The 19059-nt window shown below is 47.7% G+C and overlaps 2 protein-coding genes across 2 annotated transcripts; both read left to right on the top strand.

Moving 5' to 3' along the window:
• The first annotated feature begins 15600 nt into the window (after positions 1-15600).
• Positions 15601-16878, top strand: LOC147977722 (uncharacterized). The gene is made up of 5 exons (XM_087514515.1): positions 15601-15744; positions 15819-15884; positions 15978-16103; positions 16188-16360; positions 16740-16878. Exons 1-5 carry the CDS (start codon positions 15601-15603, stop codon positions 16876-16878), a joined length of 648 nt encoding a protein of 215 aa, XP_087370641.1.
• A 540-nt stretch (positions 16879-17418) lies between these two features.
• On the top strand, positions 17419-18477 carry LOC147977721 (protein FAR1-RELATED SEQUENCE 9-like). The gene is made up of 3 exons (XM_087514514.1): positions 17419-18154; positions 18190-18397; positions 18474-18477. The coding sequence occupies exons 1-3, from the start codon at positions 17434-17436 to the stop codon at positions 18475-18477; spliced, it is 933 nt and encodes a 310-aa protein (XP_087370640.1). The 5' UTR covers positions 17419-17433.
• The last annotated feature ends 582 nt before the right edge of the window (positions 18478-19059 follow it).

Genomic DNA, 19059 nt, shown 5'->3' with positions numbered 1-19059 from the left:
TTCTTTGGTGATTCATGTATATCGGAAATCTCTTTCTTTAGGAAATAGAACGGCATTCAATTCTAAATTCGAGATTTTCTTCTTCCTGGTTATTCATGAAAAGAATAGAACACCTCTTCAGTGCTTCACGCGCTCCCACTGAAGGTGGTTGTCGGTGTCAAAATCGGCGGATCTCGGGTAGGGGGTCCCGAACTGTGCGTCTAGGTCGGATGGTAACAGGAGGCAGGGAACACGATGTTTTACCCAGGTTCGAGCCCTCTTGATGAAGGTAAAACCCTACGTCCTGCTTGATTAATATTGATGATATGGGTAGTACAAGAGTAGATCTACCACGAGATCGAGGAGGCTAAACCCTAGAAGCTAGCCTATGGTATGATTGTAGTGTATGGAGTTGATTCCCTACGGACTACAACCCTCCGGTTTATATAGACACCGGATAGGGTTAGGGTTAAATAGAGTCGGTTACAATGGTAGGAGATCTTGAATATCCGCATCGCCAAGCTTGCCTTCCACGCCAAGGAAAGTCCCATCCGGACATGGGACGAAGTCTTCAACCTTGTATCTTCATAGTCCAGGAGTCCGGCTGAAGGTATAGTCCGGCTACCCGAACACCCCCTAATCCAGGACTCCCTCAGTAGCCCCGAACTAGGCTTCAATGACGATAAGTCCGGCGCGCAGATTGTTCGGCATTGCAAGGCGGGTTCTTTTCCCAATCCTGTGTACCTGTAGGAATAATGTCTGATTTTTGTAATGTAATGCTCCTTGGCTTCCACGCCCAATAATGGCTGTCTTCCACGTGTCAAACGAATGCGAAAAGCCGGGGCGTTTTTACATCCACACCCCTAGTCGTATAAATGAGCCGCCTATTTAACGGGATGGGGATTTAGGTCCAAACCACATCTTCTCCTCTCCGCGAGTTATCATCAGAGTGCTTCCAGCAAAGGTCCATTCCAACATGACCAGCCGTCGCATCTCCTCCCCTCGCCCCTCCGGTCCCAAACCCGGGGACTGGGAGAGTTGCACCATCCCGCATAGCGAGTTAGTGTCGCTTCAGGCCAAGGGATTTCTCCCTCAAGCATACATGGTCCCGGTCCGAGCCGGTATCGCCACCTACAATGGCGGAAAACAAGCGGAGAGCACCCCCAATCCTTCTAAAGGAAAGCGGGTGTGCCTCGTTCCCTATCTAATAAGGGGATTGGGATTTCCAATTCATCCATTCCTCCGCGGGCTTCTGGAGTTCTACGGCCTCCAGCTGCACAATCTCACGCCCGCCTCCGTATTACATATTGCGGGTTTCGTCGCCCTTTGCGAGCTATTTTTAGGCGTTGAGGCTCATTTCGCGCTGTGGAAGAGGTTATTTTGCCTGGTGCCCCGTTCTCAAGAGGGGTCTATATACCAAGTGGGCGGAGCCGAAGTATGGCGCATCGCCGGGACCGGATACCTATCCGGAACCTCGAAGAAGGCGTCCGAGGACTGGCCTTCGAAATGGTTTTACATAGATGACGTCCCGCTACCGGACCCTATCCGGGTCGGTCTCCCTGAGTTCAACAATGCCCCATTGAAGAAACGCTTGAGCTGGCGTCCACGGAGCTCTCAGAGAGAAAGCGACCGAGACGTCCTTTACCTGATGGGCCGGATAAGACTGTTGGCTCATTCCGGACTAACCATGATTGGAGTCATGGCCGCATGCATTATGTGGGGGGTGCAGCCGCTTCAATATAGAGGCCACCCCATGTGGGATTTCAACGGGGAGGATGATGCCACACGTTACGGTCGTAAGGGGCCGGCCTCAGCTGCCGCCTTAGTAAAGATCTTATCCTCTTTGTACAAGGGAGAAAAGGAGGAATTCCTCCGCGTCAACCCGCGGGCTGGATTCAGTATGTACGATCCTCCAAGTTGGGTAAGTGAACAATTGCGCTTGCCCGTTTGTTTTATACTCCCATGGTTAGATAGGTAGTCTAACGAATTCAATGCAGGAACTGCGACAGGAGGTAAAGGATATAAACAGCCGCCCTCCACAGCCCGAGGACCCAGAACGGTCCCTCAATCCGGACTCCGAAGAGGATCCGGACATATCGGTGGAGCTTATCGACGGGGTGTTCCATCAGCTAAGCAAGGACAACACCTTGGTAGCCATTACGGCGGATTACCCGGGGTTAATCCCAGCCTCCCAGGTGACAGAAACCGGGGTCTTATTCCCTTGAAAGAGATTCCACCCTCACGTATCCCGGTGTTTCTGACGACAACGTGTTTTGCAGGGGAGATTTCCGAGGCGGGAGGCCGAACCTGCGACGGCTAGCCAACGAGGGGCCGCCGGGCCCCGTGGGGCAAAAAGGAATGAAGTCCGGACTGAGATGCCGGTGCAAAGGTATAGTGCACCCTCTGTTTCCCTGGAGTTATTCTGTCAGGGCATATTAACGTTCGTGCTATCTTCAGAACGAAGAGACCTCGTCGGACTACATCCGGAGAGGTTGCCAATCGCGCCTCCACCAGTCAGGCTCCAACGTCTGGCCAGGAAGCGGAGGCGAGCACAAGGCGCGCACCGGACGCTCCTCCGACAGAGGATGCGGACAGGCTGTCTGCCACAAATTCTGAAGTGGAGAGTGCCATGAACCACAGGCGTCGCCGGACAATTCTACGCGACGCTTGTTTCTCCCAAGAGGCTTTAGATGCCTTTAATTCGGGAGATGCATACCTCCATGCCGCTCAAAATGGTTTAGCCAGAGCCACAGAGCAGTATGTAAAAGACATACGAGTAAGAAAATTTTGGTTAAATATATATATATGCCAGTAGCCCCCGAGACTTGAAGCAGTTAGAGTAACTGATTTAAGGATCATTTAATATGCAGGTTCTTACAGAGAAGAATACCGTACTGTCCCAAGCTGGAAAAGTGCAAGGCCCAACTAGAGGCCGCACTAGCTGCAGTAGGGGAGCCCAAAGAGACCCCCTCAGGTAAGATACACTTCGAAAGATTAGTATTGTGCGGTGTGGGTGCAAATCTGACAGATCATATTGCAGATGGCGCCGGACTCGATCCGGACAAGCAACAACTCCTAAGCCGGCTAAAGGCCGGTGAGAGTGTGTTGACAAAGGTGAGGCGGGAGAAGAATGATCTTCAGGATGCCAACACCAAGCTGGACGTCGAACTTAAAGATGTTCGTGGCCAGCTGTCGGACTCCACGAAGGAGAATCAGCGGCTTCGACGCGGCATATTTAGTAAGTGCTTGAACGAACTTTGAAAAAAAAGTTCGGCGAGGAAGTCGACTAACAGAGTAATGTCTGTAGGTATGCTCACAGGTCGTCCTGCAGAGGAGATGCCCGGTTCAACGGGCGACCTTCTTCCCGAATTCTTGCAGCTGCACGAGCGAATTCGGTAGGCGATGCGAGGTATTGCCCAAGCCTTATGGCCTGCCCACTCCGTGCCCGAGGGCCTTGGAGAGCTTGCAGAGAAGCTGAAGGGAGCTCGGCGGCGCTTCCGGTTGTGGAAGATATCGGCCTACCGACAAGGCGCTAGGGAGGCCTGGGCCATGGTGAAGACCCGTTTTACGAAGTCTGACCCGAACCACATGGCCGAGGTCGGACCAGTGGGGCCTGACGGGAAGGAGATCCCTGTAAGCTTAGTATACGGCCAAGTAGAGTTGGCCGCGAAATATTCCCAGCAGGACTGTAAATTAGACAGCCTGTTAGATGGTATAGAAGAGGAATACAATCAGTCAGAATGACTGTGTAATTTTGAATTGACATGTGTAATGCCTTCTAGCTGGATTGTAGATCGTTTGTCGTTGCCGACCTTTTCGCTTCAACCTCGGGACCTGACGGTCCGGAGTGTGTCCGAATACCCTAGCGGTTATATAAGAACCGGGGTATGCGTGGAGACCAGGCATAGGGGTCATCAGTGCTTTATCAGACAAGTGCCCAACTAGCTATGTTATATTACATGGTTAGTAAGAAACATCTTCCAGAGAGAATAGTTTCGTTAAGGGTTCCTTTCGCTGGGAGGCATGCCCTAAGGTGCATGTCCGGACTGCGTGAAGAGACGCAGAAAAAAAGCATCTGGGGGCGCATAAAATAAGTAAAAAGATCATCTTTTATTTCACCGACTGAATATTCCCTTAAGAACGCTAGCTTTCGGCTTCACCCAGTCTGAGGTACACATCCGGCTGACCTGGCAGTAACAATCGCAGAGGTGCTCCCTTTACCGCCTAGCCGAACAATCGGGAATGTAGGGGTAAGCACAGGAGCCAGGCAACCCAGCTTGGCCAAAATTTAAGTCATATCGATGCATATAATGGTGAAGAAAAAGGTACATGCGGAAGTTTGACGCATGTGTTGGGCGTGAAGCCCGTATAAATAAGCTTCTGTTAAAGAAGCCCCCAGGCTTAATGAGCGTGAGTGGCGCGTCACTATATGAGCCTTTAAGGGCTATAAAAGAAAAAAAATGGGAAGGAGAGAAATGTAAGACAGAAAAATGCAAAAAAGAATGGACAGAGGAAGGAGACGAACACAGAGTCCGGCGCTAGGCATAGAATCTTTGGAGACGGGTGGCGTTCCACGGGTTCGGCTCGAGTCGGTTGTTCGACACATCTCGCAGGCGGTACGCCCCACCAGTCAGGACTTGGTCGATTATGAATGGACCTTCCCACTTGGGCTTGAGTTTGTCCTTTTTCTTATCCGGCAGGCGTAGAACTAGTTCGCCAACATTGTAATTTTTGGCCCGTACTTCTCTGCTTTGATATCTTCGGGCCTGCTGTTGATAAAATGCGGAACGGGCTTTTGCCACGTCACGCTCCTCCTCCAAGGCGTCCAAGTTGTCCTGCCGATCGAGCTCGGCTTCTCTTTCTTCGTACATGCGCACTCTAGGTGAGTCATGAATTATGTCGCAGGGCAGAACTGCTTCTGCGCCGTACACCATAAAAATGGTGTGTATCCGGTGGTGCGATTTGGCGTGGTCCGCAGCCCCCATAGCACGGAGTCGAGCTCCTCTACCCAGTGCGTGTTAGATTACTTGAGGGACCGCACCAGTCTGGGTTTAATGCCGCTCATGATAAGACCATTTGCACGTTCGACCTGGCCGTTGGTTTGTGGGTGATAGACGGAAGCATAATCGAGCTTGATGCCCATGTTTTTGCACCAGAGTTTTACCTCGTCGGTGGTAAAGTTTGTACCGTTGTCGGTTATGATGCTGTGGGGGACGCCATAACGGTGTACAACCCCGGATATGAAGTCTATCACAGGTCCGGATTCGGCCGTTTTAACAGGCTTGGCTTCTATCCATTTGGTGAACTTATCCACCATGACCAGTAAGTATTTTTTCTATGGGTCCCACCTTCAAGGGGTCCGACCATGTCAAGCCCCCAGACTGCAAAAGGCCAGGTGATGGGTATAGTTTGGAGTGCGGTGGGTGGCATATGGCTTTGGTTGGCAAAAAGTTGGCAACCAGCGCATCGTTGGACTAGGTCCTGAGCGTCTGCCCGGGCCGTCGGCCAATAAAAACCAGTACGGAAAGCCTTGCTAACAAGGGACCGAGCAGCGGCGTGGTGACCACCGAGTCTAGCATGAATTTCAGCCAGAAGGTTCCGCCCTTCCTCTTCGGAGATGCACCTTTGAAGGACTCTGGTAGTGCTTTTCTTATAAAGATCTCCCTCATGGACTCTATAGGCTTTAGATCGCCGCACGATGCAGCGGGCCTCGTTTTGGTCCTCCGGGAGTTCCTGCCTAGTAAGGTAGGCTAGGAATGGTTCTGTCCACGGGGTGATAACCGCCATTAGTACGTGGGCTGAAGGTGTAATTTCGTTGGCAGAGCCTCCAATTGTGTCAGATTGTTCGGCGTCGGGTGGTGCGGCTGGGTTCGGGCTGTTATTTGCGGGTTCCCCTCCCATGCTACGGATGGCTTGAACAATCTTTCCAAAGAGATGTTGGGGGGGGGACTGCATCGCGTTTTGCTCCGATGCATGCTAGGACGTCCGCCGCTTGATTGTTTTCTCGGGCTATATGGTGAAACTCCAGCCCTTCGAACTGAGCTGACATTTTTAGGATGGCGTTGCGGTAAGCTGCCATTTTTGGGTCCTTGGCGTCGAAGTCTCCGTTTATTTGGGATATCGCGAGGTTTGAATCCCCGCGTACCTCTAGGCGCTGGATACCCATGGATACTGCTATCCGGAGGCCATGTAGGAGGGCCTCATATTCGGCTGCATTGTTGGAATCCGTGTACATGATCTGGAGCACATATTGGACTGTGTCTCCTGTGGGGGACGTCAGGACGATGCCGGCCCCCAGTCCGGCCAACATTTTGGAGCCGTCGAAATGCATAATCCAGTTTGAATATGTGCCGTACTCTTTAGGGAGCTCGGCCTCCCTCTATTCTGCGACGAAGTCGGCCAAAACTTGCGATTTAATAGCTCGCCGTGGCTTATAGGTTATATCGAACGGGAGAAGCTCGATGGCCCATTTTGCAATCCGGCCCGTTGCATCGCGGTTGTTGATAATATCGTTTAGTGGCACTTCCGAGGCTGCTGTTATGGAACACTCTTGAAAGTAGTGTCGTAGCTTCCGGGATGCCATGAATACCGCGTATGCAATCTTCTGATAATGCGGGTACCGTGATTTGCATGGAGTGAGGACAGTGGATACGTAGTAGACCGGCCTTTGAAGGAGGAATTTGTGTCCGTCCGTTTCCCGCTCGACAACGAGCACTGCGCTGACAACTTGGTGTGTTGCTGCAATGTACAATAACATTGGTTCGCCGGTGTTTGGCGCGACCAGGACTGGGTTTGTTGCCAATATGGCTTTTATTTCATCAAGTCCGGCCGTGGCGGCATCCGTCCACTCGAAGTGTTCGGTGCGCTGAAGGAGGCGATAAAGGGGTAGTGCCTTTTCTCCCAAGCGGGAGATGAAGCGGCTTAAAGCCGCCACGCATCCGGTTAATTTTTGTATTTGTTTAAGGTCCTTTGGGACATCCAATTGTGACAAAGCTCGGATCTTGGCTGGGTTTGCTTCAATTCCTCTACCGGATACAATGAAGCCCAAGAGCTTTCCGGCTGGAACGCCGAAGACGCATTTTTCTGGGTTGAGCTTGATGTCGTATTTTTGGAGGTTATCGAATGTAAGCCTCAAGTCGTCTACTAGGGATTCGACATGTCTTGATTTGACGATCACATCATCCACATACGCCTCCACTGTTTTGCCGATCTGGTTTGCCAGAAATGTCTGGATCATGCGCTGATATGTTGTGCCGGCGTTTTTCAGCCCGAAGGGCATTGTGTTGAAGCAGAATGGGCCGTATGGTGTGATGAATGCTGTTGCAGCTTGGTCTGATTCTGCCATCTTGATTTGATGGTAACCGGAGTATGCGTCGAGGAAACACAACAAATCGTGTCCTGCGGTGGCATCGATAATTTGATCGATATGGGGGAGGGGGAAGGGATCCTTTGGGCAAGCCTTGTTAAGGTCTTTAAAATCGACACACAGGCGCCAGGATTTGTCCTTCTTTGGTACCATCACCAGGTTTGCTAGCCAGTCTGGATGTTTTATGTCTCTGATGAATCCGGCCTCCAATAGCTTGGCTAGCTCCTCTCCCATAGCCTGTCTCTTGGGCTCGGAAAAACACCGAAGGGCTTGTTTGACAGGTTTAAATCCTTTTAGGATATTTAAGCTGTGTTCGGCTAGCCTGCGTGGGATCCCTGGCATGTCTGAAGGGTGCCAGGCGAAGATGTCCCAGTTCTCTCGTAGGAACTCTCGCAGTGCGGCGTCTGCATCAGGGTTCAGTCGTGCCCCGATGGAAGCTGTTTTATTGGGGTCCGTTGGATGGACCTGGAATTTGACTATTTCGTCAGCTAGCTTGAAGGATGTGGATTTGGATCTCTTATCGAGTATCACATCATCCCTATTAACCATGGAGCGCAGCGCAGTCAGTTCCTCGGTCGCTAAGGCTTCGGATAGCGCCTCAAGGGCTAATGCGGCCGTCTTGTTTTCGGCGCGGAGTGCTATGTCCGGATCACTAGCTAGAGTGATAATTCCGTTTGGCCCGGGCATCTTAAGCTTCATGTACCCGTAATGGGGTATTGCTTGGAAGATTGTGAATGCTTCCCGCCCTAGTAAAGCGTGATATCCACTCTTAAACGGGGCCACCTGAAACGTGACTTCTTCGGACCTGTAATTATCCGGCGTGCCGAACACCACATCTAGTGTGATTTTTCCTGTGCAGCGCGCTTCCCGACTGGGGATTATTCCTCTAAAGGTTGTGTTGCTTCGCTCGACGCGGTTCCAGTCTATTTCCATTTTTTGAAGGGTTTCCTCATAAATGAGGTTCAGTCCGCTGCCTCCATCCATGAGCACCTTGGTGAGGCGAAAGCCGTCCACTATGGGACTGAGGACCAATGCGGCTGGTGCTCGGGCTGTTCGGAATCTAGGTTCATCACTTGCGTTGAAGGTAATGGCAGTGTCGCTCCATGGATTTATTGTTGCAACTTGATAGACTTCGGCGAGGCTGCGGAGTGTTCTTTTTCGCACATTGTTTGATGCGAAAGTCTCGAAAACTGTGAGAACGGCACTGGTGTCCTTGGGCTGGCTTTCTGCGGCCTCCGGAATTAAGAGGTCCTCGCCGATTTTGGCCACCTGCCGGAGTATCCAACATGCTCTAAGGCTGTGAGTTGGTGTGGCGTCCTCTGTACTGTGAATTCTACAGGGTCCATCAAGCCATCTTTCCAGTACGGTTCCATGCCCTGTAGAGGGTTTTGGCTTTTTGGTGTTTATCTCGGGTGTCCTTTGATGATGCACCCTCTTAGTTTGGACGGGATTACTATTCAAGGCCGGATTATCCCAAAATTTTATTTCAGTTTTCCAGGCGCTTTCCATCGCACAGTATTTTTGTACTATGGGCGCCAAGTTAGCGAAGCGTGTAATATCACGACGACTTACGGCGTTGAGGATTCCCTTGTCCGTGCAATTACTGCAGAAAATTGAGATTGCGTCTCCCTCGCGGCAATCCTTTATCCTGTTCATAACCAGGAGGAATCTGGCCCAGTAATGATGTACTGTTTCCTCGGGCCTCTGCTTGATTTGGGAGAGATCGCTTATGATCGGGTGGGCGGGTGTCGTTGAATCTGAAACCTCACCCAATCCAAGATTCGGAGGCCGAAGAGTTTCCGAACTCTGAAGTTCGGATTCTTGGGTGTTGTCCAATGAATCTGACCCGTTGCCTGATCCTAAGCTCATGTCTTGAGTTACATCCTCCCCTCCGCGGGTATCCGGCTTGGAGGGGTCGGGAATTCGGACGTAGCTAGTCCTTAAAATAGATGAAGGGTCGCCGCACTGCGCCTCTACCACGGCAACGTGGTGGGTGTTGGGGAACGTAGTAATTTCAAAAAATTTCCTACGCACACGCAAGATCATGGTGATGCATAGCAACGAGAGGGGAGAGTGTGATCTACGTACCCTTGTAGATCAACAACGGAAGCGTTTGGTTGATGTAGTCGTACGTCTCCACGGCCCGACCGATCAAGCACCGAAACTACGGCACCTCCGAGTTCTAGCACACGTTCAGCTCGATGACGATCTCCGGACTCCAATCCAGTAAAGTGTCGGGGAAGAGTTCCGTCAGCACGACGGCGTGGTGACGATCTTGATGTACTACTGTCGCAGGGCTTCGCCTAAGCACCGCTACAATATTATCGAGGACTATGGTGGCAGGGGGCGCCGCACACGGCTAAGAATATGATCACGTGGATCAACTTGTGTTCCTCTGGGGTGCCCCTGCCTCCGTATATAAAGGCTCAAGGGGGGGGGGGGGCTGCGGCCGGCCTAGGAGAGGCGCGCCAGGAGGAGTCCTACTCCCTCTGGGAGTAGGATTCCCCCCCAATCCTAGTTGGACTAGGATTCGCAGAGGGGGGAAAAGAGGAAAGGGGGCCGGCCCCCTCTCCTTGTCCTATTCGGACCAAGGGAGGGGAGGGGCGCGCGGCCCATCTCTGGCTGCCTCTTCTCTTTTCCACTAAGGCCCACTAAGGCCCATTTATCTCCCGGGGGGTTCCGGTAACCTCCCGGTACTCCGGTAAAATCCCGATTTCACCCGGAACACTTTCAATATCCAAACATAGGCTTCCAATATATCAATCTTTATGTCTCGACCATTTCGAAACTCCTCATCATGTCCGTGATCACATCCGGGACTCCGAACAACCTTCGGTACATCAAAACGTATAAACTCATAATATAACTGTCATCGAAACCTTAAGCGTGCGGACCCTACGTGTTCGAGAACAATGTAGACATGACCGAGACACGTCTCCGGTCAATAACCAATAGCGGGACCTGGATGCCCATATTGGCTCCTACATATTCTATGAAGATCTTTATCGGTCAGACCGCATAACAACATACGTTGTTCCCTTTGTCATCGGTATGTTACTTGCCCGAGATTCGATCGTTGGTATCCAATACCTAGTTCAATCTTGTTACCGGCAAGTCTCTTTACTCGTTCCGTAATACATCATCCCGCAACTAACTCATTAGTTGCAATGCTTGAAAGGCTTAAGTGATGTGCATTACCAAGAGGGCCCAGCGATACCTCTCCGACGATCGGAGTGACAAATCCTAATCTCGAAATATGTCAACCCAACATGTACCTTTGGAGACACCTGTAGAGCACCTTTATAATCACCCAGTTACGTTGTGACGTTTGGTAGCACACAAAGTGTTCCTCCGGCACACGGGAGTTACATAATCTCATAGTTATAGGAACATGTATAAGTCATGAAGAAAGCAATAGCAACATACTAAACGATCGGGTGCTAAGCTAATGGAATGGGTCATGTCAATCAGATCATTCAACTAATGATGTGATCCCGTTAATCAAATGACAACTCTTTGTCCATGGTTAGGAAACATAACCATCTTTGATTAACGAGCTAGTCAAGTAGAGGCATACTAGTGACACTTTGTTCTATGTATTCACACATGTATTATGTTTCCGTTTAATACAATTCTAGCATGAATAATAAACCTTTATCATGATATAAGGAAATAAATAATAACTTTATTATTGCCTCTAGGGCATATTTCCTTCAGTGGGTGACTTGGGGAGAGTTAATTTCTCTTAGATCGGGTTTAAGCCCAACCTGGTCGTAATCCATAGCGACCCCCAGGGCGGCGATGCGATCCAAGAGCTCGTTTACGGAAGAGAGCTCCATTGGATCTAGCTGCTCGATGAGCTCCGAGCTGACGTGTAGGTTGCTTTTGATGACCCGAGAGGTCACCGTCAGTGCAACAGCCGAACAGGCGGTCATGAGGAAACGACCTAATCGGAGGGTTTGGCCGACAGCCAAGGCTCCCTTAGCAACGGCGCCGTCTTTAAAGATGGGAGGAGGCATCCTTCCTGATTGCGACGGCACAGAGGAACTCTCAATGAAAGCACCAATGTCGGTGTCAAAACCAGCGGATCTCGGGTAGGGGGTCCCGAACTGTGCGTCTAGGTCGGATGGTAACAGGAGGCAGGGAACATGATGTTTTACCCAGGTTCGGGCCCTCTCGATGGAGGTAAAACCCTACGTCCTGCTTGATTAATATTGATGATATGGGTAGTACAAGAGTAGATCTACCACGAGATCGAGGAGGCTAAACCCTAGAAGCTAGCCTATGGTATGATTGTTGTGTATGGAGTTAATTCCCTACGGACTACAACCCTCCGGTTTATATAGACACCGGATAGGGTTATGGTTACATAGAGTCAGTTACAATGGTAGGAGATCTTGAATATCCGCACCACCAAGCTTTCCTTCCACGCCAAGGAAAGTCCCATCCGGACACGGGACGAAGTCTTCAACCTTGTATCTTCATAGTCTAGGAGTCCGGCTGAAGGTATAGTCCGGCTACCCGAACACCCCCTAATCCAGGACTCCCTCAGTGGTGCTCACGCGGTATAGAGGTGGGCCGTAGTCCTGTAATAGTCGTTGATTACACGCTCGTCATTCCATCGCTTGGTACTACTTTTTTTCTTTTTCAAGCCGGCCATGCACTAATAAAAAAATTGACCAGAGTTTTCCAGTGGGTTTGATAAAAGATACCACGTGTGCGTTCGCTCGGCCTATTGTTTTTCAGGAGTTGCTCTATTGTTCAAAAAAACAGCTAGATGTATTATAGTAAACAATTTCACAAATTTCAAAAAGGGTTCATGGATTTGAAAAAAAGTTGCATAATTTGAAAAACTTGGCAAATTTTAAAACAAGTGCATAAATTTGTAATAGATTTTGAATTTGAAAAAGTTCATAAATTTGGAAAAGTACATGAATTGGGAAAAAATTCATGGGTTTCAAACAAATTATCAGATTTGAGAATTGTTCATGAGAATTTGAAAAGGTCACATTAAAAATTCATGAATTTGAAAACGTTCATGCATTAGGAAAAGTTTATGAATTTGAAATAATATTGGAAAATTTTAAAGAGTTCACGAATTTCAAAAAAGTTCATCAGTTTGTTCAAAAAATCCAAAATTTGAGAAAGTCCATAAATTACTAAAATATTCAAGAATTTGAAATTATTGAAAAAGAATATCAATTTTAAAAAAACTTCGTGAAATTTAAAATAAATTATGAATTTCATTTTGTTTTTCAAATATGAAAAAAGTTCAACGATCTAACAATCATAATCTGACAAAAGAAAACAAGAAGAGAAATGAAAAAGTTCATCAGTTTTTCAAATATGAAAAAAGTTGAAAAATTTGACGAGTGGGATAAACACATGACAAAAGAAAACAAGAAGAGAAATGGAAAAACCAAAAAAAAACAAATGAAAAGCAGTCTAGGAAAGATCTAGAAGCTTCCAAAATAGTAGAACACAAACGGCATGCGAAGGCTGCACGGGCGCTATGCACGCGGTCCGAACAAGAAGAAGAAAAGTTAAATGGGCTGGCCCATTTCCTACGTAGGTGATCTCGGAGAGTATGCGCCATTTGTAAAACCTCTTCTAAGTCGCGCCTGAAGCGCCAAATAGAAGTTGACTGAAAAGAAGGACACGGTCTTTAATGCTAAAGTTCAGTATTGGGCTGAGTAGGAGATGCTGGACTCTAGATATGCGAGTGAGATATCCACTATTTGTCATGACCTGGGTTGAATAAGGAATCTATGTTCTTGAAAGTAAAGAAAGAACTCTGGTATTGCGACGTTAGATTTTTGCTAAGAACGAATCAAAACCTTGTCAAATCGCTTCCCTGGATCAAGTCAGATTTCAGGCGAATGAACCCACTTATGCTGAAGCCTTAGTAGGGTATGTGATGTATGTGATGTGATCTATATTATTGAATTTGCAGTGAGTATTTTTCAATATAGGGTAAACTTTTTAAATGCATGTTAAACATCTTTCGAGTTTGCGAACATATTTTTAATTTGTAAATATGTTTTAGGTTCATGAACATTTTTCAAACTTGTGGATATCTTTTTTAAATTTTCAATAATTTTTGGATCCATGAACACTATTTAAATACATGAGCTTTTTTCAGTTCGTGATATTTTCAAAGTTTGTAAACCTTTTTCAAACTTGTGGATATTTTTGTAAAATTTGTGAGCATTTTACAAATTTTAAAACATTGTTTAAAATTCAAAAATATTTTTAAAATTTGTATCTATGTTTTAAATTCAGAATTTTTTTATTTATCGAACACAATTGAAATGTTTGAACATTTTGTGTGTTCATGAGCAATTTTTCAAATCTGTAAACATTTTTATTTTGTGAATAGTTTTCGTGTTCATAAATATTTTTTAAATTCATGAACGTTTTTGCAAATTTTGAGTTCATGGACAATTTTCAAATTCATGAACATTTTTCGTATTCTCGGACACTTTTTAGAAGGCATGAGGAACACTTTTTAAAATACAAATCAAGAAACCTATGATACAGTTAGTATAAGAGAAATATTTTTAGTAAAAAAAATACTTCGTCCGTCCCAAATTACGTTAGGAGAAATTGATGTATCTAGACGTATTTTTAGTTCTAAGTACATCCATTTCTGTGGCAAATAATTTGGGACGGAGGAGTAGTATTTAGGACATTTGTAAATACTATCGAGAGAAAAACAAGGCTTTTCTTTTCTCTCTCGGAAGGCGACTTGGGAAAAGCCTTCGTAACTTCGATCTACGCCGGTGAGCCCGTAGATTCGCCTCCCGTCTGATTGTCGCTCCGGTGGCCGGTGGCGGGGAGAAGAATCCTAGTGACTCGACTCCCGCTAGTAGATAGGTAGGATTTTAGTCCTCACAGGGGCAGTGTTTTTGGATGTATGGCGGCGCTCCTTCGAGACAGTCTTCCGGGCTCAGATCCTCCTCAAGTTCATCCGTTGGGACAGATTAGACGAATCTCTGGCGTAGATTCCTGCTGGCTCCTTGGGATGGCGAGGTTAGGGTTTCTCATCATGCGACGATATTTGATGTCAGGTTCTTCAGACCGATTCAAGAATTCAATGGTGACGACTATGGCTCCTGGGTGCTGGTCCTTAGGGTCATGTGCATGAAGATTTGTTAGCTGTCATCGACAAGGTCAGGCCGTCACTGGTATGGGAGCGGCGCGTCGGCGGCAATGGTTGTTCAGTGGTCCATGGACCTCGATATATTTTTTATTATGTTTGAGGTGCTTTGTACCTCCGGTGAATGTTTATAATAGATCTGGTCATTTTCACAAAAATAATAGAAAAGTAGTAATTATTAGAAAATGAGAAGTGGACGCATGTACCGGTCTAACGCGAGCGACATGGGTGACCTGACTGTATCGCCCAGAAGGAAGGCGGGGCCATGCGTGCGAGCCCTGCTCCGCTGCTCCCCCCTAACCTAATTTCGGAGGGGTATTTTTGTCCCCGTGAATTTGTTTTTTTCCTGGGCCGCCGCAGCCCAGATCCAAGCTCTGTCTAGCCCTGTATAACCCAGACCGTATACGTACAGTACCCTGGTCCGAAAAAAAACATCACACGACCCCACGTCCACGTAAGACCTGCCGAATCCAATCATTCACGCGAGCAGCTCCATCAACCTCGCGAGCATTGACGCAGCTCCATAAGTCACGTAGTAGATCTCCACCGGCGGCTATCTCGTTGCCGGCGATCTCGTCGGACAACGGGCGCGACAACGTTGTGAATCTCCAACGATCGCGCACAGGTACCGCATCCCGCGTCCCCCCTCTAGTCTCGCTCGCGGCAACATCGAACGAACTGCCGCCGCGCCAGTGGCAGTGGTTAACCTAGCAGAGCGGGTAACCTAGCTACCCGGCGGCGCATGCGATTGTGGATCTTGTTCCGGTAGTGCTGCTCCTCGTAATCTGGGTTCACGTAGCGTCGGTTGCCGTCGGCTGTGCGCACCACCAGTATCGTTATTTGATGTGGCGGCTAACCTAGGTATCCGGCGGCAGAGGTAATCACAGATCTAGCTAGGTTTTGAGATCGTGCAGTTCCTCGCGATTGAAAGTGATCACGACGGGTGCCGTGGCCATCTTCCTTACTAAGTTTGGCAGATCTGAACGACCTCGGTTGCGGTTGTTTACCTAACATCCGTGATCGTGTCATATGTGTTTTATATTTCATCATTGATAATGTTTGCACATGTGATGATACGTATTATTGGTTGTAGGAAATGGCGGACGAGGAGTTAATTGATATCATGGTAGACATGGAGTTTGGAGAACTGATGAAAGACTGGATAGAAGATTGGTCAGATGATGAAAATTCAGATCGTGAAGATCGGTCAGAGAATGGGAACGAATGGGACGATCTTAATGTGAGTGGCATTGTCATGTTGTAATTTTTTGGTGGCATCCGACAACATTAAATCTTTGTGTTGAAAATTTATAGATCGATGATCTTGATGATGATCAGGAAAACAACTCGGAGCTCTCGAATGAAGATTACATTAGTCAGGTATGTAAGTGAAAAATTTTGTTGGCATGCAAATTGAATTTCTTCTGGAATATTATATGATAAGTAATTATGTATTTGTGTTGTATTTTTCAGTTCATTTCCGAATGTCATAATGCATACGACTATAACGGTGAATCCGACGCGGAGATAGGCCTTAAGGACGAATCATTAGATGCACCTGCTTCTGGGGAGTCCGAGTCGTCGGTCATCATGAGTGAGGTATGTGTGTAATCAATGTTCTATGGAAGTAAGTAATGTTAAACCATAGAAATCTGTTTTCATGGCTGTGGTTTGATTGTGTAGGTGACACAAGATGATGGGGCAAAGAATGTCCAAGATACTGCCAGTGGAGATGATAAGAGGGATATGTTCATGCAGATAATGGAAATGACCTTTACGTCTCACGATGCTGCGTATGATTTCTACAACAGCTATGCTAGAGATAATGGTTTCAGCATTAGAAAGAATAAGGTCAGGTATAGCAAAACAGAGTCACGTCATATGTGTTATAGGCGGTTTGGGTTTGTTCAAGACAAGGGAAACGTGACAGCAAGTTGCTAACCAAGGAAGGACACAGCCGTAGGCTCAGAGCCGAGACACGCTGCTTTTGCGAAGCGCACCTGACCGTCAAGCTTGACCAAAAGCGTGGGGTTTGGTATGTTGAAAGTTTTGAGGACAAGCATAGCCATATGTTGGCAGGACCAGATGAGGTACCTTTTCTTTGGTCCCACAGAAAAATCAAAGAGTACCAGAAGCATGAGATAATGTCCATGGGAGCTGCAGGGATTAGAATTCACGACATGATGGATTGCTTCATCAGCAAACATGTATGGTACGGCGGTGTTGGTTTACCAGGCGTGAAATATACAACCTTTGCGCCAAGGACAAGAGGAAGCTGCTTTCAAAAGGTGATGCTGCCACAGCCATAGGCATCATGGCCAGTAGGAAACAAAGGGATCCTAGCTTCTTTTTCGAGTACAGGCTAGATAAGTAAGGACATTTGAATAGGATGTTCTGGTGCGACTCCCAGTCTCGTCATGACTATGAGGACTTTGGAGACTTGCTTGTATTTGACAACACGTACAAGATGAACCGCTATGGTATGCCATTCATACCTTTTGTTGGTCTTAAGAATCACCGGAAGACCACTGTTTTTGGTTGTGCCATAGTTTCGGACGAGGCCGAGGAGACATACGTGTGGCTTCTGCAGACTTTTTTGAGGTCCATGTGTCAAAAGATGCCTAAGAGTGTTATCACAGACGCCGACACTGCGATGATCAAGGCAATTCGCGAAGTCTTGCCAGACGTGTGGCACCGTATATGTACATGGCACATAGAGAAAAATATAAAGATTCACCTCAGTCACAAGTCCTTGAAGGAGTTCCGAACTCTTCTGTACTACATCACGTCCACGGCAACGTTTGAGGAGAGATGGCACGCATTTTCCAAACGATGGCAGTCAGAAAAAACTGTAACATGGTTGAGGCGGATGTATAAGAAGAGGAGACTGTGGGCCGCGGCATATCTAACAGAGGGGTTTTGGCTTGGCATGAAAAGCAACCAGCAGAGTGAAAGCCTGAACTCATGCCTTCACCTCCACCTAGACGGTGAAATGACCTTGGTGGATATGATTTTGCACTATGAGAACGCCGTTGTGCGTATCCATGAAAACGAGGCGCGAGATGACTGCACGGCCTCACAGAGTTTACCGGTGCCAGTTACTAGCTCGAGGGAACTTGAGATAGCTGCTTCTCACGTCTTCACTCCAGCAAACTTCTATATGTTGCAAGATGATCTTAGAAAAATTGACAGCATGGAGATTGTAGAAATTAAGCTGGAAGACGGATCACAGCAGTACATCGTGGCCTGGAAGAATAACCGGAAGCGCCGTTTTTGGGTGGAGTATACACCAGTAAATTCCGCAGAAACTATAAGGTGCAGCTGCAGAAGAATGATTCGAAAGGGTCTACCTTGCAAGCACATATTCCATGTACTGAAGCACTTGAACATATCTCAAATACCAAAGTGTTTAGTTCTTACTCGGTTCACGAAAGAAGCAAGGTTGGGACTGCCCGCGAGGCGCACAAGCGATCTGTTGGGATTTGGTTGGACTAGGGCCGGGGAAAGAATGAAATATAGCCAGGTCAGTGTGTTAGCGTCTGAAGCTATGCATGCGGCATGCAAACACCCTGCTTTGTGGGATCAGTTACAGGAGAGTTTGAAGGCTGTGATAGCTAAGAATCATGAGTATGATCTGCTACAGGAAAATTGTTGAAGCAAACAAATGACATCAGTAAGTGTGCAGTTGAATACGTGGACGATGGTGAAGGAAACATGATTGAGGTTAAAGATCCTATGAAAGTGTCAAGCAAAGGTGCAACAAAGGTAGATGAGAGCCGCCCTGTCTCAAAAAATGGTAGACCACTCTCTTTTGATGAGTTGAAAACCCGGTGCGGCGCTTGCAAATTGGTAGGACACACTAGACGTAGCAAGAAATGCAAACTAAATCAGAAGTAAGTGTTTGTATGCATTGTGGATTATTAAATTTTGTATCATTCATTAACTTAGCTTGTCTTCTATCATGTGCAGATAAGTGGAGAAGGAACAAGAGTAGAACACTTGCTTCAATTATTTACTGTGTTAATCGGCCGGCTCATACTTTGGCTAAGGTAGCTGTAGGCGCTTGTGTTTCTTTGGTTTGGAGGCTTTCGCCCCCTAATTGTATCCTTAGTGTATTAGCAGACGAGATCGCAGTCTTTGTTTAAATAAAGTAAGATGTTTCCCTCTAAACAAAAATCCAAAAAATTCTTTTCTGTGTAATGACTGGGGCGGGAGGTAGAAAGAATATTGTACATTTCCCCTGCCCACGTCCTAAATGCCATTAAATAAGTAACTGTACCACTCTCCTCCCCACACTCACCCACCTCCCACGGGCGCCGGTTCGAACTCCCCTCTTATCCCCACCTACAGTAGATCGAGAATACCCTCGCCGGCGACCGCTGCAGCCGCCTCCATGGAGAGAAGCCTCGGCTGGCAGAGAGCGATGATGGACCTCGCCGGCGATGACGAGGGGTGGCGCGCGCAGTTGACGGAGGTGTGCGGCTGGTTCCCTAGCACGAAGATGTTGGTCAACCATGCGCGTGGCCTCGTCAAAGTTCTCACCGACGCCGAGAGG

Source organism: Triticum urartu, chromosome 3A (genome assembly GCF_056163025.1).
Source record: "Triticum urartu cultivar PI428250 chromosome 3A, HENAU_Tu73, whole genome shotgun sequence".
Lineage (NCBI taxonomy): Eukaryota > Viridiplantae > Streptophyta > Magnoliopsida > Poales > Poaceae > Triticum > Triticum urartu.
This window is presented reverse-complemented; position numbering and strand designations above follow the sequence as displayed.

Bases quoted from the DNA above. Each gene is read 5' to 3' on its own strand.
- LOC147977722 (XM_087514515.1), top strand. From the start codon at position 15,601: ATGGCGGACGAGGAGTTAATTGATATCATGGTAGACATGGAGTTTGGA. The intron at 15,885-15,977 runs GTATGTAAGTGA...TGTATTTTTCAG, and splicing joins ATGAAGATTACATTAGTCAG to TTCATTTCCGAATGTCATAA. The intron at 16,361-16,739 runs GTATAGCAAAAC...TTGGTTTACCAG, and splicing joins ATTAGAAAGAATAAGGTCAG to GCGTGAAATATACAACCTTT.
- LOC147977721 (XM_087514514.1), top strand. From the start codon at position 17,434: ATGAAAAGCAACCAGCAGAGTGAAAGCCTGAACTCATGCCTTCACCTC. The intron at 18,155-18,189 runs GTTGAAGCAAAC...GTAAGTGTGCAG, and splicing joins TGATCTGCTACAGGAAAATT to TTGAATACGTGGACGATGGT.